This window comes from Bombus bifarius, unplaced genomic scaffold (genome assembly GCF_011952205.1).
Source record: "Bombus bifarius isolate JDL3187 unplaced genomic scaffold, Bbif_JDL3187 scf7180000007992, whole genome shotgun sequence".
NCBI lineage: Eukaryota > Metazoa > Arthropoda > Insecta > Hymenoptera > Apidae > Bombus > Bombus bifarius.
This window is the reverse complement of record NW_022884373.1, coordinates 493062-518161: the sequence shown is the minus strand read 5'-3', so window position 1 is coordinate 518161 and position 25100 is coordinate 493062. Positions and strand designations below refer to the sequence as shown.

General features: G+C 39.2%; 1 protein-coding gene across 1 annotated transcript in view; it reads left to right on the top strand.

Moving 5' to 3' along the window:
• LOC117205664 (homeotic protein empty spiracles-like) overlaps nucleotides 1-25100 on the top strand; it is a 54935-nt gene that overhangs the window by 17125 nt on the left and 12710 nt on the right. Inside the window, exon 2 of the mRNA XM_033444305.1 lies at nucleotides 8854-9026. Coding sequence (XP_033300196.1) covers nucleotides 8854-9026 — 173 coding nt within the window. The remainder of the gene's footprint in view (nucleotides 1-8853; nucleotides 9027-25100) is intronic.

The following is a 25100-nucleotide window of genomic DNA, read 5'->3' as shown; positions in this document are numbered from 1 at the left end:
CGGCTCCGTTCCCTCAACGTATCGTTACATTTCTATGAAAAATATAACTACCGTTGTTTCGAAGCTTATCGAAATAAATGATTCGTTATTGAATTATAATGATAATCGAATTATCGTGCAATGAAATTTCGTAAAGAATTTCCACGGTATTTAACTTGCATGTTAAAAAAAAAAAAAACCTTTGATTTACTACGTTTTGTAATATCGTCGATATTTCAACGATGCTCGACTATCGTGCTCATAATGGTTTCATAATTCTAAAAGTTGAAAGCTCGTTTAAAAATATACATAGAAATTACAAGATTTAAACAGTCAATTATTCGTTATTAATGAACTTCGATATTCAATGAGATAATCCTTAACGCTTGTTACATGCCCAACATGGTTATTCGTCACGTATTTTTATTTTTCACTAAATAACAAATACTTATACATTTGCAAGAAATATCTCGTATTCTTATAGGTTTTCGTATTGCTTTCAATCACGATCAATGTAATCACGAAGGTCGTATCCAATTACAGTATTCGTAAAATCTCGAAATATTTTATGCAACATGCGATATGGGCATTAAAGTTGTCTATGTGAGTAATCAAATATCTTCAAGAACCGGCGTGTACGTATTTGGTTATATATCGGTGGCTGCGATTGTTCGTTCGTGAATTTACATAATTACGGAGGCGGTTGGTTATATATACGACAGCTGATTTGCATACTTAATTCCGTAATTGGCGCTTCTTAATTGTTTAACCAACTGCGTAATTCAGCGAATAATATTTCGTCAGAGAATGAGCCTTCCATGACGTTAATGGTCCATGGTGACGCGATTATCCTCGAAAACATATCCTGTGCTCATCTCGGATCGATCGTACGGCCTCCTTCTTCTTCGCGATACACACCGTTTGACGACGGCTTTTTTGGAAATTGTTAAATACGCGATCGTAGAGATTATGCGACGCTTCTTAGAAACACCTCTGTACTGTTATGTCCATGTAATTTTTTATTCTTGGAATATTTGATACGAAGATTAAATCTACGTGTTTATGGATTACGGATGGAAGCTGTCAAACGTTTTACAAGTTTAGAAGATTCCATCTTTCGTAACACCTTATTATATTCCTTTTTGTGTTATTGGCTGTAGTTATTTTCATTCATCCTTCTCGTTTCTTTGCTATTTATCTCCATGTGAGACACGCTTGACGATTTAACGTCTCTATCCACAAGGTAATTTCTTCTTCGATATGACGTTTTACCGTTTTATCGCAGCAACATCGATCCTCTTGTCACCGATAGCAAACGTAAAACTTTGTTCCAATTTATATCTCACTATTTCTGCTGTCTAAATATCGAAATCCTTGCGTCATCGTCTCAAGAAAATTGTATACCTAAGAATCTACCTTTCCTTCCGTCTTAAAATCGTTCCTCTCCGACGTAAAAATCTCCTCGTCAACACCATCTCTTTCATCACGCGTTTCCAGACTCCATTATCGTCTTCGAATCCTAAAACTCGTCCTTCAACGTTTCCCGTATTGTACCAAAAAACGAACTTCATCCCTGCTTTCACTTTTCCTATATTCTCCTCCATTGAAACATCTCTGGAACGTGTTTTTTATTCCGCAACAACACCTACCCATTATTTAACGTTAACATTTCTCCTTCGCAGCATCTCCTCTCCGCAAAACGTCTTGCTCGTTCAACATCGTCTTCGAGGGCTTCAAAATCTTTTGCCATTCCCGGTTGCTCCATTCGTTCACCGTTTCCCTCGACCTACACTTTTCTCCTGTTGCGTCGTTAGCGAATCTCTAGGCGCTTCCTAGACGTCGCCCACGGGCGTCCCGAGCCTCTCCCGGTTCTCTGCAAACAGGAGAAGAGGACGAAGGAAAGGACGGAGGAGCGAAGGTTCTGGAGGACGAGGGCGAAGGGAAACGACGAAGAGAAGCTAGACGGCCTGTAATTACGGGAAGCTTGGCTGTGCGCAGCTGAGCCGCCCAGAGCGACTCGAAATTACTCAAAAATAAGACCAAATCGCGAACGTATCAAATTATAACCCCGATTCCCTACCCCCTCCTTTTATGTTTTTCCTTTTTTTTCTCTCTCTCTCTCTTTCGTTTCTTCTTTTGTCGTTTTTTCCCTTTGGTTTCGCTAGAGCTTTCGACCAACGGCGTTTCGAACGTTTCGCTGAGCTACGTGAATCGTCCAAGCAAACGTCGACCCCGGCGCTAATGCGTTTTTAATTGTTGCTAACGCGACCGTAAACAGACCCGATGCAAATTCCGCCGCGATACACTCGATAAGGCGGGGTTCTAGTTCGTTTCGTGGCGGATTTGTTAATATGGCTGCAGGTGTAGCGCGCGTATCCGAGGGTTGAGGAGGGTACCAGGTATCCTGGAATAGAGGAATCTGGGTCGGGTAGTTGGAGAAATTTGATAAATTTCGGAAAGAGGGCGATAGAGAATTTTTATTATTCTTTCGCTAGAAGTCTTGACTTTTATATCTACGACGTGCTTTCCATTTGGATTTCCGTTTATTTGTTTCGAGGGTGAATTATCGGTGGATGGATTATCGAGGTTTTAGCGTATAGTTGTTTTAGAATAGTTTCTAGTATAGTCGCTAAATTTTGTGAATTTTATGGCGCGAAAGGGAATGGATCTTTGCTTTGAACTTTAAAAGTATCGTTTTAAAGTTATCGTGAATGTTGTAGCGAATACTCAGGATTCTGAATATTCTACTGTCAATATATCGCTTCTTGGCACTGATAGTGGCACAACGGAGTAAACTTCGAATTCGCTTTTATCGAATAGAAGGCCTGCATTATGTTTCTACTTTTATCACGTAAAACGGTATATTTATAATTCCGCCAGTTTTGCGTCAGAGGGGAAAATTATTATTCATGTATGCCGCTATCAACGTGACCTTAGTTTTACAACATCGGCTCCTCTTTATTTGTTTTGTGACGCTACAAGTGCAAAGTCGTACTGTTTTCACGAATAACGCGGAATACACTGTGTCGATGTCGTTAAAACGTCTGGCGAAAACTTACTTGTAAATTTTAAAGAATCTCTCTTTTAAAATTCCCATCTTTTCGATCGTGCCACTATCACTTGCCAAGCAACGATGTATACGTCGATCCTCTCGAGGATCTCGCGCGTACGATAATGTGGAGAACTCTGAATATCGACGATAACGTCGATCGTGTGCACTCTCCTTTGGTCGTATTTAATTGCCACTTTATTTAATTCCCGTTTCTTTGAAAATCATAGTATTACGAAAGATAGAAAATACATATCCTTGAAAGGTATTGTTCGCGAGTTTTATGAGCCGAGCTAAAAGAAGACACGACGACATGTAGAAAGTTCGTAGAGTAACCGTGTTTCGGCTATAGGCTCTTCCATGTGTCTATTTAAATGAATAAACATCTACGTAAAAAACTTTCTACTCTGCAATTGAATCGTAAGCTGGCGATCAAAGATACTCGACTATCGCTATCAGATAGAATCACGTAGATCCGTCGTAAATAGCGACTATCGAAGGAGGTTAAACCATAATTTTCTTATAACTCTGCGATACCAAGAAACTATGCATTGTGAATGTCATCGTTATGTAGTTAACTACATATAGTACGTTTACTACGTACGTATGTTTATAACATATACTACATATACAGGGTGGTTGGTAACTGATGGTACGAGCGGAAAGGGGGTGATTCTACGCGAAAAAAGAAGTCGAAAATATAGAATAAAAATTTTTTTTTTAATTTTTCCATCGAGACAACGATCTACAGTGAGATCCGTTATAACGAGACGCGATAAAGTGCAGGCGTACCGAGCGAAAATTCAAAGTCGATTTTCTCGAAAACAAAGCCTCGAAGGAAAAATTTTTATTCCATATTTTCGACTTCTTTTTTCGCGTAGTATCCACCAGTCACCAACCACCCTGTATATTAGCAGCGTTTATGAGTCAGCGGCCGTTTAATGTTAAACGAGATTAAAACGAGTATTGTATTCGATATAAATAATTACAAATTAGGATTGACACTTATTGATCGTTTATACAACTATTAGATATGGAGAAATAGTCTGTGTTTCCAGTTTCAAATTTCGTCTGACTTTGTGCGCATCGATCTCTAAATATTAAAATATCTCTGGTCATTTTTGTCACTTAATTTCTCATTTACCATTTTCTTATTGTTTCGATTCGATAGGTAATTTTTATTGTTTCTGTATCTCGAACTTTCGAAATACATTCGCTGAGAGGTGGTGGTATATCGAACATCTGTGACGTGTATCGTTGCATTGTCACTGAGAATAAAGTAAATCGTTTTAACGATATCATCAACTTCATCATCGGCTTTATTTAGTTAAAATACGAAGAGAAGGCTGTATTAAACATACTCGTTAGTCACGCTAAGATTGCCAAAGCACGTATTACTTTCAAAATTAAACGAATCTATAGAAATATGAATTCGAACGAAGAAGAGTTGTTCGTTTTGCGTTTTTAAAAACGCAAAAACATTTTCTACGTTCGATAAATTATAAATTACGTTGCCCCAATGTTCTGATGATAACTCGGTTCTAAGAAAACATGTTCAAAATTATCAAACATCTCACACGTTATATATATATGTCGGAGATGAAAGGAAAACCGGAACCTTCCCTTTGCAATTTTGAGGAAGCCTTCTAATGCTTTAGCCTAGATTTTATCATAACTGTAATTAAGCAATTGTCATTTGTAATTGTTTGACATTTGTGAAAGCGAAAGTGGGTTCGAGGTGACAACTGGTCGCCGAATGTAGCCACGGTCACGGGATAAACGTTTTGCCTGACGAAGGTGTGGATCGGTTGTATCGTTCTCCCTAGAAATCACATAGAATTGTATTTTAGAGATGCTGATATAATGGAACACACGTTGTATTAGGAATCAATCTCCAGACAGAAACTGCCTAGTATCGGCGTTTGGATCTTTCTCGATGTTTCCAAAGAGTATACAACAAACTTTTGACAGAAATTGCCTAGCAACAACGATTGGAACCTTCTCGATGTCTCCAGCGAGCATATAACAAACAAATGCAGTCGTACAGCGAAAAAGATTTTCATCAGATATTCATTCGTGCGATCGCCTTGGAAAGTGATACATCGAGCAATTTACCGAGTGTCTCAGCAATTGTATTTTTGTGTTTAAAATTATTCTACGCATAGGAAAGAGTTATCCCGTTGACCGTGGATTCGTTAGAACCCCGGAAACATTGTTAATAGTGTTCATTAAATTCATTATTCGTTAAACCTATCAATCGTTAATCTCATTATTCGTTAAATTTATTATTCGTAAAACATATTATTCGTACCTCTTATTGTTCGTTAAATTTATTATTCTTTAATCTAATTATTGGTTAAACTTAACGTCTGTTAATCTTATCATTCATTGAACTCAATACTCATAATATTTTGTAAAATCTTGTATATTCGCGTAAATATAATCTCTGTCTCGTAAAACGATGGCTAACTCAAACAAAGAATCGTTACGCGCCTTAAATCCTAATGATAATCCGACATATATATATATATATTACTCGAATAATTTCATTAATTGGAATTAATAAGAAATCGATTTATGTCGTATATATTTAGACGTCATATGGTTGGTTAACGATCTGACGATCGAGAAAGTAATTAGTTTATATCAAGTTTCGATCGTCTTCTTCTCTTTCAATTAATCGTCGATTAATCATCGAATGGTTAGGAGAAGTTGTCCGTTCGCATCGACAGAAGGTGACGTTTCTGGAAAATAGAGTCACGACCAAGGTATTAACGTTTCTATCCATCCGTGCAACAACTTTTCACGCAATAACGACGTTAATGATCAGTCAGATGTTATCGAATAATAACTGCAATTATTAATAGATTATCGAACCGCGACTCGCGTGGATTTCGAATTAATCGACGCGTTTAATGCGACGGGGCCTTCGTGCTCGTTGTTGCCTGGTTGTATCGCCTCTTACCAAGGAATAATTAATGAGCTGGTAATAGTGGTCTTAAGTATACCGGGAACATTTTTCATCGTCCCTCGCGATTCTTGAAACTTTAAAATGGATAAAAGCATCGAATGCTGCAGAATCGTAATTTCATGGAAGGAAGGGTATCTATTATCTTGCAACTGGCGTCTGAATAAAATTTCAAAGAATTAAGAATTCAACGTCTAAAAAAACTAAACATCGATCACGCGAAAGCTACGTATTTATGCATTTATTTTCCTCTACTCGCGTTTCATTCGTATTAATCGCTGTATCAACGTTAGATTTTGCATCGAAGGGAATTTCGAGAAAACAATCGGGTAACATTTTTACTCAACCGCTAGTTTTCAGACTTTGGAATTTTTGTACTTCGAATGAACGTCGATGTTGAACGCTAAACGAGCTATTAGAGTAAACATAACATTGTTTCAATTGTCGCGAGAAAGAACGAAAGAAGAATTTCGAACCAGCAAACCCGGTTGCTTCCCACGAAAATACGATATAAGGCGAAAAGAAAAGAATAAGGGGAAAATTAATGTAAATTCATAAAATGACATAGAATCTCGAGGACAAGAAGAAATATCACTGATTCCGGTAATTGATTGAAATAATTGATGTAGTAATAGTAATCGCGACACGTGTTCAGCTGCTATTCACAGGAACAAAAGGAAGCGAAGAGCTAATTCAGTTCACGGGCTGCCGATCGATCGGACGAGGAGTCGCATTGCCATGCAAACGCATGAAATGTTAACTGGGTCTTTAAGTCGCACGCATGGTGCGCGTTTCTCGATCGAGAAGGTCGAGGTAGAAAAGAGACCGCTTTAATGGCCACATCACGTATGCACGCGCTGGCTTAAATAAGACGCGTTTTCCACGTGCTTCGTACGTTCCTTACGATCTCAGGTTCTCGTCTAAACGCATACCCTTGATAGATGTTGCCTTGGCCGCTTGTAAACAATGCTACCAGCATGATCAAACAACGATTGTCAGTCATCCACAGGTTCTCGATGATCGATCGTGCGCTTTGAAAGTTATAGCACACTTTATTCTTATTTTCTGCTTTTTTAATCATTCATTTACCTATTTGCACGCGATACGTTGAAAGATTTAATTCTTTATATTCTGTCGAGTTTACCGTACAAAATGCCGCGTTGGTGATGTGAAAATTTCCTTTCGTCGTTTTCACCGGTAAAATTAAATTTGCGAGTTATTTATGCTCCGTTTCTTTCTTCGTATAAAGCTGTAGATTCGATTCTAGACGTTGGCGAATTTCTAAAAACGCATATTTATTGTATCGAAGTCTATATTAAATCGCATTTAGAAATAACGAGGAGTTTTGCGTTCGCTGAAGTGTGATGTTTAATCTATCTGAATTATACACCGATGCTTGTTTTATCCGGATGATTCACGTAGATATCCTTTGATCTTAAATATCAAATAGTTCCTCTCCATTTGTTTATACTCTTTCAACGATTAGGTATTACTCGAATTGATATTGGATTTCTCCGCAGGCGCGTTATCTTCCACGCGAATTTCTAATAATTCAATTCGAATTATTATCCAACGCGCGACAACTCGCTCCTTGTACGTTTTCGAAATAGAAATTATTACTTCCAAAAAGTTTCCCTCTACGATCGTATTCGACTGAACGATTTGATTAATTTATCGCATAATAAAGACTTCTGGAATATTAAAGGTCGAAAGTTAAGTCAGCATATTATAATCGAATCGTACGACGATATTAATCACGGTTACATAATCGAGAATGGAAGCTGGCGAAACGAAAAGGGATAAAAAGAGCGAAATCGAATTCGATCGAGGTCGGAAAGTAGCTCGGGATAGCTGGGACCCGCTGGTCGAGAGAATCGAGCGATTTATCGTCCCGAGCTTTCCCGGCAAAGTATCCCCGGCCGACTTCCGGCAGACGTAGGTATCGGTCGATCGACATGACTCTTTCGAGGTGGAATACTCAATTACCGAGCGAGCGGACTTCTAGGTAGCCAGCGGCTCGTGCAGTTCGTGTCCGTTTTTCTCTTTTTTCCCTCTTTTCGTTTTCTTTTTCTTCTTTCCTTTCCTCCCCAACCCTCGTTGTTCATTGACTCTTTACGAACGAGCGAAGCTTGCGTGTCGTTCGTTCCTGACGACGCGTGGACAACGTCGATGACGAGCGTCGTTTAAAAATTAATCGCCACCTAATGAATTTTCCCTGAATCGCGTTATCTAATGTAATTTAACATTTTCTCTCGTTACGTCGAAAATTTCTTTCTTCTCGCAAGTTTTCTATTCCTTGTGCTTTGTATTTTCTTTAGGTTCCTTTAGGTGTTTCGTTCTCCGTTTCTCGTTACGTTCAATCTTTCTACCTTTCGTTCTCCGACTTTTTGAATTTTATGAATAGTTAATACCTGGACAGTTAAGCACATGGAATCGAAATTGTAGTATCTTCGAAAAATGGGAATTTTCTTCAAGTTAGAAGAATCCAAGTTGGAAGTGAGAGCTTGAGTAACGTAATAGCGTGCTTAATTTAGGTAGCAGATGTTAAGATACAGCGTGTACGCGATTCAATCTTCCACGAGAGAACTGGATCGTTTATCTTGGAGCCAAATTTTCTTTTTTTTACCGACCTAAGCTTTCAAATCATCCGAGAAAGTTGTAGGATATTTATCAATGTCTCCGGCGCGGTGTATAATTGTCGAAATTTTTTCCAATAAAAATTGAGCAGAGAGAGATCCGAGTAATTTAAACTTAACTAGTATCAATTTCCCCTTTAAAAAAGAAAGGAAAAGAGAATTCCAGTTAAACGTCGAATCGCGACACTGACTAATTCATGGGTTTCTTGCGCGTGTTCCAGGCCCCGACATACCAGGCTTTCTTCTGCAGCCATTCAGGAAGCCGAAGAGAATAAGGACGGCCTTCAGCCCCAGTCAGTTGCTCAAGCTGGAGCACGCGTTCGAGAAAAATCACTACGTCGTCGGTGCGGAGAGGAAGCAGCTGGCGCAGGCGCTCTCGTTGACGGAAACGCAGGTAACATCCTCCGCCTATTCCATAGAATCAACCCTTTGCGCTCCATATTTTTGTCGCACAGTGTTAGTATTGATCCTATATTAAATCGATAGTAATTCGAAGCATTACGTAGAACCTTGTAGACCGCAAATGTTTACGCACTTACGGGAAATTTCAAAGTACGTAGAAAATGCACAACGATCGCAAGTGTATATAAAATATTCAGAGCAAAATATTCGATTCTGCGCTGCAGCCTTTCCTAAACCTTCCTCATTCGTCCCATCCTATTTCGTCCGAGAAAGCTTTACGCGACCCCAGTTACGTAAAAAGGTGCATAATATAAATATACAAACGTATACATCGATCGGTAATAAATCGAAGAAGTTTAATTTTAATTGTAATTTTAGTTGTAATTTTTAACGATTCTCCGTTATTTAATTAATCCTAAATATATTGGCGAGATAAGCGTGCTTGATCATTTTTGCGCGAAGAATTAAATCTTGGCTGCGTGTTTCATATAACAGAATACGTTCAACGTTTTTTTTTTAATTAATCGGTACTTTGATATTTTACAATTGCGACGTTATGTTGTGATAGATGTGTAGGATAAAATGTTGTTACAAGCGCGTTTAAGATAATTTTAGAAATCGTGATCCTAGTTCCAAGCAAATGCTTAAACGATTTTCTAAAAAGCTTGTGTTCTAAATATATGCCGCGTAGTAGCTCGGTGAATTCTTTATGATCTTTGCACGACAGATGATCGACAGTTTTCGTTTCACTGGCGTATAGCAGTTGGAAAAATGTTCACCTACTCACAGTCCTGTTACCATAGTACTTTCGAGTGAAGTATTTAAGTTCCATTCCTCTCGTTGTTCGCAAATATATGAATTTGCATAAATATTCGTACTCTAATAACGATCTGTTAAATTGAATATAAATTCTGGAGAAGAAAAGTGTATAACAATCGTCGTATACTGTTCATAACTTCGATAACGATTTCAATGCTTAGCTTACGTTAGGCGAATTCTAAGAAGGAAGTGGCGCTCGTCTCGATATAAATCTTTCTAAATTCATTAGAAAAATTAGGATCCCGCTGTAAAAGAAGAGAAAATCGAAATTTGATGGATTTCGTGCAATTTCACGGAGCCTGGCTGCGATCAGATCGAATGTCGTGCAATTAAATATCGGCAATTAGTAAGTTAAAAGGGTAGGAATAGAAGACGAGGTGATGGGCTGATGAGCATCTCGCCGCTGGAGAACAATTATTTCCGTCAAAACGGTTTACAGAAAACGGAGAAAAAAATGAAAACTCGCGTCGGGTAGAGGATCCGCTAGGTCGAGCCGAGCGTCGTGGCTAATTACCCGGCAATTAGAACCGTAATTACAACGCGGTCGGGTGCAAGGGCGCGAAGCAGTTCAGCCGGCATCAAATTACTCCGTTTAACGAGAACGGCTATTCAATTATCGGGAACGTGGACAAAATTCCGCGGCTATCTCACGCACTGCATCTAAAGCCGCGTGCACAATGTCACCGAGTTTCTTTAATTTCGATCTTTGAATTATGCTCCAAGTCTTTTAAGATTCGCGTCTCGATTCCGAATTCTGTTACAATTGAGAGAAATTTCTTGAACAACTCTATTATTCTTCGATTATTTCGATAACTGGATGGGAAATTAAGGGCATGTTTGTACGAGTTTTAATAGCAAGATTTGAAATTTTATGCAGAGTGCCGCGGAAAAAAGTAAAGATTCGTCTTTCGCGTTCTGACACCATACCGACGGATTTTTTCAACAATCGTGTCAGTCGTCGATTAATTCGATAAATTGGTAGGTTAAAGGGAGACGTACGCGAAGTTTAACGTCAGGAATCAAAGGAAAATGATTGCGACACAATTTGCAAGGTTTTTCTCAGAGATAATTCTATATTCGATTAATCCGACACGGTACCAAATTTGGTGGAAGGATTTAACATCTAACCTAAGCGAAATAAGATTTTACCTCGATGCTAACCTCGAAAATGCATCGCTCTAAATTCAGACCTCCGACACAAAAACTTTTCGTCTATAATATGGCAGAAGCGTTCGAGGCGTAATCTGCCTTAACAAGGGCCCATAAATCTTAAGTTGCCGTTTCCACCATCTTTCGATCCTATCTCGCCACCTAACCTCCTCTCTACTTAAATCAATCTTCACCTTGCAACCTACCATAGAAACTTCATACAGCAACGAAACCGATCTGACACCGGTTTCCGAGACTAGTTTCGCAAATCAGCGTCCATCACACCCCATAATTCCCAAAGTATCTCTACATCTACCTCCGGAGCAGGCCTTAAGCCAGTTTCCATGGATGCAGAGGAACGCGCAGTGGCCTTTATTCGTTCCGTTAATGGTCGAAACGTACGAGAAAGTAGGGACAGGAGCGAGTAACGAGAGGTTTCATATGCTAATAGCCGATCGAGGGGTGGCGAATTTTAGGGTGGTGCGTGCTGTGCTTCTGTTTCTCTGTGTGCATGCACGAGCTCGTGTAAAGCGGTGCGTGTTGCTGCACGATCCAGATGCATTACGTGCATATATCACGGACAGGCGTCGCGTTATGTATTCCATGGGCGTAACACGGTTCAAAAAAAGGGAGAGGGCAAGCGTAAAGGGGAGCGTAGCGGGGTGGTATTGTGAATTTAAGCCGGGAGAATGGAGGAGAGCGGCTCGACGCCATCTTGGTGTCACGGTGGAAACAGGCTTTCGCTCTTCCGCGTCCTCGACTTTGGCCCCTCGTTTTCTCCGCGCCCGCAATTTTCCGCTAATGGCAAATAGAAACTTTCTCGCGGGGAAAATTTGTGGCTTCTCGCGATTAAAGATTATATCGGTTTTGAGCGATGTAGATTTTCAGCGGTGTATGCGGTATAACCTTAGATGGTATCTAACCTGTAAAAATGTCCATCTAACGCAATTTGCATAAATGTATAAGAGCGTAAGATTTTGCACTGGAATTAAGTGGAGTTAGTTAGAGGGCCTGTTTTACTCGTAGAAATTCCAATTTCTCGCGAATTGTACAGGCCAATTTATGGCCAAATTATGTTTTATTTGTAGAAATTTGAATCTTCCGCGGTTATATAAATCTACGAAGCTGTATAAAACTGTAAAGTTCGATCTGTGGAAGTTTTTTTTTTTTTTAATGACTTTGGAACTTTTTTTCTTCGATAAAGGTTTCGATGAATTTCGATGAATACGTAAGTTCGAGGATGATAGGTTTCCGATTGAAATTGGATGGTGTTCGCTGTTGCTCGTCCCGTAAAAATTCTCTAGCATCCACAAAATACGTAGGATTTTGTAAGATAAAAATTTCTGGGAGCGTAATTACGCAAAGCAGGGGCGAGGAAGAATGATCGCGTCGTTAAGGTTATGTTTGAGATGCAATTAACGTGGAACGGTACAAGTTCAAGTGGCACTTAGTGACCCTCTAAACACCGCGCATAGATGGTTGCGTGTTGCGCGTTTTACAAGCCTGTGCTTAACTCGTGCTCGTTAATTAAACTTATTAAGCGAACTCGCTATTTATGCAAGATAACTAAAGCAAACATTTGAGTCAGTTTATTAGTCATTACGGCCGAGCGAGTGAACTTTTCAAGGGGAAAAATTTTCGTTAATTTTCGATCGAACGTCTGGCAATTTCTTTCTTAGAAAATTTACTTTATTATTTTAATTGAAGATACGAGAAACAATTGATGGTAATTGATGTGTGTTTTGCATAATGCTTATTCACGACACAGTGTCGGACGTTAATCACTGGTTGTACTTCATTATCTGATTCATCGAAGAGGAAAATAATAAAACTGACAATCAGATAGAAAAATCAGATTGTAGGATTACAAACGCTACTTAAGAGCAAATCTGTTATTCAAGTCGCAGATGTACATATACTTAGACCGTTCTAGACAACCTTCTATTTTTCTTTGAACGAAAGGAACGAAAATATCAGAGGTTGATTAAATTCTTCGCTATAATACCTTTTCCTTTTTCATATTTCTTTGAAATCAAAAAACATACTGGCTTATTCTTCGTTTTTATAAATACCTTTACATTATGAAGGACCACGTGTCCTTTTCTTCCGAATATTTCTATCACGACATTACGTTCAATGTACAGAATACCGCAAACTATCATTGACACTCGAAAAATCCTTCTTTCGTAGCAATATTGTCGTTTATTGCTAAAACTTTCGCATTCTACGAACTTTTAGTAAAATTTGTTTCGATCTTACTCGATTCGCTTCGAACATTATGCAAACCTATTCACAGATTGAAATCTACAGTCTAAAATAACACGATCCAAATTATGAAAAACAATGGAAATTACAGTCTGAATTAAGAAGAAAAAAAACTGATAGTTAAAGAAGACAGGCGTACAACTACTACACAAATTCACCAAAGGCGAATCGCGTGTATACTCGCATAAGCGCGCCAAACCGTTTGTTCTCGCTTGTTAACATTCATAAAGCGGAGCATGAGTTACACGCGACCCTGTGGCCCTCATTAGGCCCCTAATTACGCGCGATTAGCCTCGTAATTATCCAACGAATACCTTACGCGCAATTCGACTTAAATCGCAATCTCGTTTGGCACGAAGAGAAAATTTTCCTGTAAATTTAGATGTACGACAGTTTCCATGGCTGGTGGATAATTGACACACGTAATCGCTATTTGTGAACCACCGATGGTGTTTGATTTAGCAGTCACGTCTGAAAATTTCTCGATTCCTAATTATTTTATCCGTTTCCAGAGAGAGAGAGTGAGAGAGAGAGAGAGAGTAAACGCGGAAACGTTTGATAAAGCGTACGGTTAGGTACGTGGTGTCATTTTACGTGCAAGTCTTTGCCGTTTGAGACTTTAGTCTCTAATGAGTTAACGATTAAGAGCTTGATTTAGTGGTCTTTAGCGATTGCGTGATGACGGCATGATTTTAGTGACTAATGGGTAGATTGCCGAGTGACGTTAAAGAAACGCAATTTAAATAGAGATTTTTAAATTACAGATAAAATAGCGATACAGCTGTAAGCTCTTAAATCTTACACAGTAGCGTTATGAAACAGAGATATATACGCTGGCCTCTATCTTAAGTTAGAAAAGAGATCAATGCAATTTTCCACGATCAATGACGCCGGGTCGATATGTCGCACTCACAGAACACAGTAAAAAGATGTTGAATTACGTTTCAATAAACGTGGCAATATCATTCTGCTTTTATGATTTCATAGAAACTAGAAAATGTGAAAGAAGGCCCGTAATTCGAATTTATCATACGTAGTAGCGGATTAACTATCTGAAATTTGTTATCTCAGGCCAATAAGAAATCAACGTTACTTTCCTATCGATGTCAGAATCTTTTGAAAATTGAATATCCTTTTTCGTCGATCTCCTATCACGTAAAATCCAAATTGTTTCTCTAATCTTCCAACAACAAACTTTCACCGCACGTATCTTTCCAATAAATTCAAACGGTCGTACTATAAATCATCGATAAATATCGCAGAACATCGTGCCGACAATTACTGTTAAAATCCAAAATTAAAGACGCGATGATGAAACGATAAGCTCGATGGCTCCTAATTACCAAGGTGCCTCCTCCACGCGATTCTTTAATTAAAATATGTCCGAGGTTCTCGGTGGGAACGTCCAGACGTGCTGTTCAGGACTACTGTTGATGGTTTTACAACGTTGATCTGTTATTATAATAAAGTTATGGTCACGCTAATAACTATCCCTATGACCGTATTTTGCGAGATTGTTATCGTTAACGTTGTTAAATTTTCATTAAGTTGGCTGCACGTTAAAAGCTAAGGATTTGTTAACAAGCGTCGAGAGACGGATAAAGGGCAATTAGTAAACGTTAACGAGGCCGGTAACAGTGGCTTTTCCGCCATCGATACAAGACGATGCGTTTCGGCGATTTTTCTTTCCGCCGTTGCGAGGTTTGAATGAGAATTTATTATTTCCTCGCAGCTTCATAGATATGTATTTTCTTTTTTTTTTTTCTTTTTCTCATCGGGCACTTTTTTAACTGTTTTGTATTCTGAGCGTTATGGAAGGAGAGATAGTTAATTGCTTCGCGTTATCTCGATCATCGTTAAATTCTTGTTAAACGGTTACCAATAGTTCAGGCAAAGCTAACGATCGATAGATTCGAAGTTAACGAAACTTTCCTGACTTAATTGATTCTTATTATTTCTGTTATCATCCTTGGCATTACCCTTTTGACCAATTTTCATTCTATTTCCACAATTTCCCCAACTATATTATTAACTATGTTATTAGCCAAACCATATTATAACCCATTAGCCAGGTACGTTACATTAACGCAACGTTTCATTTGTGATTTTCCCTCAGTCAATTCGTATCATGAAATCTCATCCAACTGAATTGAATTCACGTTGTGATGGTGCAAGGCAATTCCACAAATTTGCTCAACATCTCTCCCAGTTACTATTTTTTCATTTACCTAAACGCTAGATGTAATTTTATAATAGCCGAAGAAAATGAACTACGTGTCTTTGTTCGAATCATAAAAATCAGCTTATTTAATGAACGTCCGCAGTGTATATTGTACTGTGACCGAACGACAACTTACATTATTTGCATCTCTTAACAACCTTTTCATCAATGTAACTTCCATCGTTTTACAGGTCGGCCTTTAATTAATTAAGAGACACTAAAGGAGGTAGCTGCTGAATATCGTTAAACGTTTCAACGTGCAGAAATATTTCAGGAAAAGGTGCAGCGATATTTCGTCGACCCCCGTAATATCAAAAAAGGACTGAAGCAAAGCGAAGGCAATTTTCTCTCGTATTTCGTGCTTCGTTTTTACGTGGGCTAGACCGCTAGGCAAGCCTGATTCCGGCCCGTCCAATTATCCTCGCTTAGTAATTCTGTTTTTGCACGGCGAAATATGAAACTGAGGCCCTTCTTCTCCTCTTTGTTATCGCTGCAGTTGAAATCGCGAACGATGTAAGAAAAAGAAACGAAAAAGAAAAAGAACAGAAGAAGGAGAAAGAGAGAGAACTAATTGTTAGGCCTGGCGAGATCATGCATGCGGAAAAGGTTCGTCCCGGGGGATGCAAATGCGTCGGTTACTGGATCGCTCGGTTTTATTGCCGCTGACGAGCTTTCACGTCGCAATTAGCGCGCCGACGCTCCGGTTAAGCAATTAAAGACGAACGAGTACGTTTGTGTAGATGGCGCGTGAACCCGAAGAACCGAATTGATGAAGAGATAACAAGCAGCATCGAGCAGGTGAATATGTTGTCGCTCTTGTCCCAACTGTTCCGTGCCCATGTTTGGCTCGTGTCATTCATCGGTTGTGAAATTCGTCGCGTTTCGCGTTGATGCGTAAGATCGAGAAATTGGCTAATGAAATTCTTAATTAAAGGAATTTTTTTTTTAATTAGACCAACTTGTGCAGATTGAATCCGCTGACGGTCGGCGATAAAAATAAGCCTATAGCTAGGGAAAATAAGTATCGATAAAGTATATCATTTGTTTTGTGCAGAAAAATGTAAATATTAATTTAAAGTTGTTTGTTAATTAACGTGTGTAGTACAAGGGTCGGTAAAAATAAAGTAAAAGTAAACTTCATTGATATACGACTGTATCTGAATGTAAACTATTATGTACATGAAATCTAATTATACGAATTGTTTGTCTCTTGACGACTTCATGTAAGTGGAGTTCTACTATATATCATCGGTTGCAAATGGGTTAATTGGCGAGGATGTAATTATGCAGAGGTGTGTGGAAGATATGATGGAAGAGTTGGAAAGTTGTCAGGATGATTAAAGGTGTGTTGCCTTAAGGTGGGCATTCTGCAGATTTTTTATCCATTGACAAGTATGCATTGTAATTATCTGCAGGCAGAAGACGAGATGAAACTATTAGAACGTTGCCAAAGGGACGGAAGAAGAGATCTTGCGACGGAGATGCTTTATATTCAACGACGTGATCGTGGAAAAACGAGGGTGCAAAATGTTACAGCAGCGTCTGGCACTATGTTTGCGTTGAAAATTTGGTTCCAAGATTTTTTGGTAAAATGTCGCTGGATTTTTTCGATGAACGATAGACGTTCGATTCTGTAATATCTTCTGTCGTTTTCCAAGTTCGTCGAATAAAAATCATGCTCCGCGTATATGTAACAACCCTCTAAGAAATAATTTTCTTGATTATAGACTTCCTAATAATTAAGACGAAACGTATATTTCGTTACGTTATATAAAATCGACATGAAACATTGCTCCAAAATCAATAGCAATCAATCGTCCAAACTATAAAGAACTATTTAACAAACTATAAAGAAAGGAGGGAATGACGAACATGTGCTTGGACTATGGAAAAAGCGTTGCAGGGATAGTCGCAGGATTAATGACGCGAATCATTTTCCATCGGAGCTTTTAAAATTGATACCACGCTGACGACTTTAATTGATTACGAGGCCGCCGGAAGACGATTAATCTCCAACCCTTCTCCGGATTTCGATCAACGTTTCGCATCGATGATTAATGCCAATATCGCTACAATGTTGATGACTCGGGGCTGTAAACTCGATGTGCGTATACATGTTGCCACGTGTGTTTGTGTGTGTGTCGTTAGAAACGATCCACCGAGCAACAGCGTTAACTTTCTCTAATAAATCCACGACAACGACACACGTCGAATAAACATCGTAGCGCGAAGACGATTCTTACGAAGCGAAGATAAAGCACGGAAGAAGAGGAGACGCGTGTGATCAATTATTCGCCATAACGTAATGATGTTTCGTCGAATTTTTGAAGACGAAGAAATGCGAATTATTCGCCGTACCGTTTAATCGGTAGCTTATGTTTATGATAGCAGTGTATCCCAGTGAATATACTTTCACAGAATATTCTGCGATAGTCGCTGGAAGTTCGTAGACTATTTGATCGCATTTGAAACGTGAAATTGACGTCGTTTCGAAAGTTGATTTATAGAGCAGGCGAATCGTTCAAAATGACTTTTCCATCGAACGTTTTATGTACCGATTGATCGAACGAAGATTTCGCTGTCGGAAGAAATTGAAAATTCACAAGCTTAAACAAACGAATACAAACTCTTACATTAACGAACATCTTACAATGATCCAACTAACTCGAGAAGCGACCATCGTTTGCTTCGATATTTCGTTCCATATAATCTAACTTTGTTCAACTCAATCGATAGCTCCGTTGAAAAACTTTCAGACAGCCAAGCTCCACGTTCCAGCAGAAAGTTTACGATACAAATTGCGAATATAACGCGCGAATTGCAATGTAACCATTCCCGTATAATCCAATCTTAGTTTATAATCCAAACACAGACGACAGTTTCGTCGAAGAAAACTTGGAGAAAGGCGAGTTCCAAATTTCAAGGGAAACTTTACGATGCAAATTGTACGAATCGCGATGTGACTATTCTCCTGTAACGTCGCATTAATCGCAATGTAAACCAAGTATCGAATCGAGCATCATTCGCCTGGATACCACGCGACTCGGATGTTTCGTACCAATCATCGTGACTCTCGCATCTCGGGCTTACGATCTCGAGTCATTAAACCGTCGGTACACGGCCAATAAGATCTGCAAGTCCATGCATCAGAACGGACGATCTTAGCGTGGAGGAACGATCGGTATCGCCGTGTGCTCGTAAACCTCGAAACCAGCTCGAGAGACGGAAGATCGAACCTGGCCCGATAATTAACAGCGCAAAACCAATCGAGATCGGCCGCTTGTTTGCAAACCAGAAGATGGACCGTTGCTTTACAAAGTTGCATTAACGAGCATAGGGAAAAACTAACAAGAGAACGCCCCAATGGATTTGTATCTTGGTCACCGAAGAATTATCGATGTCTCGACGTAAGAACTCAAACAGCATTAAGCACGATTGTCCGTGATTAATAGCGGCGTGCGGGCAAGAGATGAAGTATGAGACAGATTATTAGCGGACGAAGAAGAAACGATCGACGAGAGAAACAAAACCGAGGAAAGTTGCAAAAGGAAGAACAACCGAACACGTCAGCGGTTAACACCTACAATTAGCGAGGCAAAGAGATCAACAGCTGGTAACGTGTTAATAAATCATCGAGCGGATCGTCGTCTCGAAAGAATAAAGGTAATAAGTAATTGCGGAAATAAAAACACTTTGAACGAGAGACGAGTGAGATTTCAAACGACACATTCAGAGAGAAAGTCCAAAATGTCGATCTCCGATCATTACGCGCACCATGAAATCGTTACGAATCGATCGTGAATATTTATATGTAGATTGGTATTTTCGTGACCACAGGTGAAGAAATAAAAATCAAGCAGAGGTTTCTGTTTCACCTACTAAATATTGAATACCTTGCTTTCCAATATTTCATCCTACATATTTTTGTATATTATGCAAATTCAGACCTCTTTTTGCACTCTTTTAAGTCATAACTAGCGAGGCAAAGATCTAAAATTCCTAACGGGTTAATAAATCATAATATTGTCCTCATAAAAATGGAAAGCGGTAAACTAACAGCAGAAATAAGAATCTTCGAAATAAGAGAAGACTCTAACGACGCTGACATTCCAAACGAGAGAGAAAGAGAGAGTCTTTTGCTATTATTCTAAGCACGAAATTGCCGTGTTTTTCATAGTTGATTGTAAGTAGGTACTTATTAGCAGTTATAATTAACGAGACATTTGGTTGGTAAGCAGAAAAGAAGGTCAGCAGTAAATCAGACATTTGTCGTCGCGGTCGTTCTTGCATATAGGTACCTGTCTAGACCTTACAAAGTAATCGGTCGAGTATGGTTAACACCGGTTTAAGCCGGGTCCGTAAATCATCCAGTTAATTGCCGCTTATCAGCGTAACGACAGAAACGTCTTTTCGCGGCTGTAGGAAGGCCAAGGGAGGCGGAGAACACGAAGGACAATGAAAGGGGTCTGTGGATGGTACAGCGTTGGCCAAACGTTGCTCTAGATCGAATTTATTCCACGTCTCTTATTTGTTATTTGAAATTTTCAAACAGGAGAGACGGGTTAATATACTGTATAAAATATAGGTTCCATTCGAGACGCTAATAGTTTGTTTCCATCGGTTTTTATCGATCCTCATCGATAAAACGAAATTGGTTTGTCAGAAAGAAGTATTCCTTGAGGAGTACACAGATGTATGTAGCGTCATAATAGATGGGATATTATAGTTTTGAATAAAAATATAATGGATAAGTAATGGTTCGCATTTTACGCGAGGAATACGAGATTGATATCGATTAGGAATTGAAAGAACGAATTGGAATTAAATAACGTATAAACGATCACGTAGAAGTAATAAGAATATTAATAAGTAATAGCTAATTCCAGAGGACGAATACAAAGTTTCCATTCGAAAGAAGTAAAAAGTAATTACATACTTTGAACAAGGATATAACGGTTAAACGAGTTTCTTTTCGATGGAGAATACTCGAAATGTACCCCATGAACGAGTTAAGCAATTAAAAAATAAAATCACATAACCAATCAACGGATAACGAATAAACGAGTAGAAGACCGAAATTGAATAACAGCTAAACGAATAACGAATAAAATGTTAAGAAATAAAAATCTATTTAAACAACGTTCAATTCTGAGAAATACGTTTTTGTTGTGGGTGCGCCCTAACGAACGAGAGCGCCGCCACGGGGCCTGTTGCGCCTGCGCAGTGCATCGAAATCGTCTCGCGGGCAAAATAAACGCGGCACGGCCATATATTCTCGACGCGAAATACGCGGTGATATTTACTGCAACGTTATTAGCATGCTGGACTGTATATTACCGCGTAATTTGCATCGGGTTTCAGTTGGCCGGGTACGCGGCCCCGCGTCGTTAACAACCTTATAATCTCGCGCGCACACCATCGTATCCCCGTTCTCTTCGTTTTTTCGTCGCTTCGCCTTAACCCGGCGTAATGCCGGGTCCGCATGGACGCGAGAACATTGTCGGGTGGTCGCTGCAGGCGTTTTTCGTCGTCATACTCTACACGTTCATCGCGAAGGGGTTCCAGATCCGTTGCCAACACCTCGGGCCACGACTCTCAATGTCTAATCAAATTCGGTTGTTGTTGAACAGTGGTGCAAATTGGAGATGATAACAGGTTACTCGTTTCAGGGTTCTTTGATCGTTCTGTGGATTCTCTGTGCACTCTCTGCCGGTGTCTTAGGACTGTGCGCAGTTTTGAGCATCTGCTTTTTGTCGGCTCGCATTCTAGTTATTCTAGTTATTCGCGTTCGAAGTTATTTCTTGAGATTTTTATTTCGGCGAGGAAAATGAGAAAAGACAAAGTCTCCACGATTCAAAAGACGACTGTGCCGGTGAATCCTTCAACCTGCGATACGCTTGTGTTCTATAAGTATTCATCTAACTGGAGTATAGAAATCGAAGAATATCTCGTACCTTTTGATAATACCTAATACCTTCTAATATAGTAAATAGACTATTGTAATATCTCGAAAATATTCGTTTATATTTTCTTATTATATCTTTCGATTATATTTCTCGGTCAACCTAATTTCATTTCGTCAAAATGCTTACCACGTTCTTTTTTTTATATCCGATGTCACGATTCGTTGAGCAGACTATACATTTGTCATTATTCCGTGTAATAGCTCCACAATGTTGCTAATTAGACGTCATTTAGTTGCTAAGAACGATAACATCGTCCTTGTAGGTTACGTTGTCATTATTCTAGGAAATTCTGCCGTATGTGAAACACTGTCGACTAATGTTCAAAGCGTAAAGCGGGATACTCGGTTGAGAAAGAATGTCACGATAACTGATGTATAGTGAACTGGTTGAATGTAAAATAGCGGTTAGCTGGGAAACAATGAAATATCAGTGTGCACGTTGATATTACTTCGCAGGTCGGTCACGTAGAGAGTACTGGATCAAACTGAAAGAAAAACGAATCTAATTGATCAAACCATCAGGCGTGCGCGCGCGCGAGCGCACGCAGGGGGTTCATCAGTAACCCAAGAAAGTACACACTTGTTGCCGTGTTGAATTGCGTGGTCATTTGCAATTCAATCTTTGCCGCGCAGCTCGCTTTGCCTCGTTCTTATAATATCTTACAAATACTTCGGTAAATTAATTCCAAGTTCAAATTACCGGTTCCATAAAAATGTAAATAGCGACCGTTTTAGTTAAGATCATGGGATTCTTATCGAGCCCGATTTCTGCGTCAATTATCGTGCGTCAGGTTAGGGACCCCCAGTTTTAAGCGGCCTTGGCGCTATTGCAGCCAACGACGCACAAAAGTCCCTAGAGAAAATCATTACACGTTTTTCATGCAACATTCGTTTCGAACGTTTGAATTAAAATTGGGGCAGACCGATTTTTTGTATGGTGTGCGTAATCTGATGGCTTTTTAAATGTTTTGCGTAACCAAGTGTTTTAGTATTAACCTTTCAAGTACTCGTACATTCCCATAAATCCTTCCTCACAAACGTAAAAAGATGACAAGGCTAAATGGAACGCAATTATCGACGCATGACCTCGATCATTGACGACAGCTGTGTTTTACGAAATTTTCGTTTCGTCGTTGACACCGATGACACCCGTATTTAGAACATTAGTGAAAAATTAACGCGCAGTAATTGAGATTTCATTTTATAGGTGCGGTATTATAATGAGTTTAGTTTTGATTTTGAATACCTTAGAATATCGAATATATCAAGACAAATATGTTAGCATGTTAACATATATTAACATGTTAGCTTCAAACATTCTAACGTATTAATTATCTCAAATAGCAAAAATACATCACGTAATAAGATATCAAGATATACACGTTAGCTCGAAATTAAACTCCATTTATATCGATCTTCTTGCGAGAACCAGATACCTAAATAATCAGGAGGAATAATCAGTCGTTTGGATTAATAAACCCCGCTATTAAACGTTAAACCAAAGTTCAAAGTTTCACGATATCATGTAACACGCACAGTAGTACGTTAGTGCGAAATTCAGCTCGACTCGGAATATTCAAGCAAGGATCGTTCTATTAGAAAAGTATTTTGACGAAACGAAAATAAAATTCCAAGAGGCAAGCTTCCACTTTCACGGAGATAATATTATCATCGAGCATTCCGTTATTTTCAAGCATTGCATTCCAATCGCTCGGATTAATAGATTCAATTAACGAACGTTAAACGAAAATTCAAAGTCTCACGATACCTAACGTATTCAGATAACACTTTCGACTGAGAATATTCAAACGCTGACTCATTTTCCTACGTTAGAAAAGTATTTGAACGGAACAAAAATAAAATTCCAAGAAGCAAGCTTGCACTTTCACAAGTTTAATATTATCGAGCGTATCGTCTGTTGCAATCGTTTGGAAGCGGTCCATTAATGAATTCCATCGAAACGAAGTTGGAAATGGACGACCCCCGGTGGTATTCAGCGGCGTTAATCTGAAATATAATTAGCGAGGGGATGGGTGGGGGGGTAGTGCGGCGAATCGGTCGCATAATTGCGCCAGGAAGAGGAGGCCACGTTCACATACAATATCGGGATGACAGCGCATTCGCAATGCTTTATTCTTAGTCCAGCGACGACACGCCTCATTATGCATAGAGAATCCGCACGCGGCCTGCATAATATGCAAAACTTCTTCCATTACCGTCCACGAGGCAACGTAACACACGGCTGGCAAAAGGGTACGCGCGCGTATTCGCCAAGAATAATAGCCGCTTGATATTATATCGGTAGCCGCTGCACCGTTCTTTCCTTTTTCCTCTCTATCCTGTTCTCCGACCTTTCGTCTCTTTTCTTTTCCTTTTCGTTCTTCGTCCCCTTCCGTTTAGTGATTTTCATTCCCGGCAAGCAGGAACGCGGAATTTCGAGAATCGAACGGTACAAGAGTGATTCATCGAGCCGTGTCGGCGAACGTCTTCCGCGAACGAATTGACTCGAACTTGCTCGAGTCTTCGTTCTCTTGATTCTTGGCAGAGATTTAGGATCTGGCATGAGGATGGTATATAGATCGATCGTTGGTGGAGATTTTGGAAAAGAGTCGAGCTAATCGGCTGACTGAAAGTAGCGACTTCTAAGCTCTTGCAACGGTCAACTTTTAACAGGATAACGAAAAGTTTGTAATTAGACTGTGGATGTTTATGCGAATTTAGATTCCTACAAGTATCACCAAATAACTCATAGATTCGAAACTTTGATTTTCGTTTCTTCGGGTCTGGCGTAAGATTGCGTAAGATTGGTTGATCTAAAATGGGATAGAATTGGAACAGGCTACGTAATCTTCGTTTTTCATCTGGACGATGTTAATTTTTATACGTATTTAAAATTTTCCACTTCATGAATATATTTGTATAGCGATACGATTTAACGAGAGCATACGGATCTCGATGCTAAAATTTAATTTTACGCACGATAAATTCACAGTATCAAGGATTTTATCATTTGTACCATTTGTTCTCTCAGCCTTAAAATTAATCTCCCCAATGACAAACGCGTAGAAAACGATTAGAACTTGTATATTTATTATGGCGCTATCGAGACCTGTATGTAAGTACATACTTATATATCGTGGTTTCTCGTGGCCCGTCAGTCGTTTTACGAGCCGCTTATCGTTCCGTCATAAAAACGATATTATGCTAACTAGATGGCAATGAGGGAGGCCTGTCTTGTTTCTACGCTTGGCGAGTAACGCCTCTTCGAGAGAGAACGTGAACAATGGGTAATTAAAGCGGCGAAATTTGCGTGGAGAGTCTTCTCTTTCTCTCTCTCTTTCTTTGTCTAGATTGCGTGCTTGTTGACACACATCCTTTGATACTTTGTATAATATATGCGCGATAGGAAAAGAAGAAATGCTTCGATTAATCTTAATTATATTTAGGTATTTTTTTTTACTAGCAATCGTGAAATAAAAATTTAATTATATCAATGGAGATTTTTTCTTTAATTGCGATTAATGTTCCGTGTATTTGTCGCAAGGATCCCATACACCTACGATTTAATAAAAAGTGTTTTCTTCCAGAGAAAAAATTCACGAATGGCACACGTGTGAACGCGTCGAGGTGTGTTAATAACGTACAAA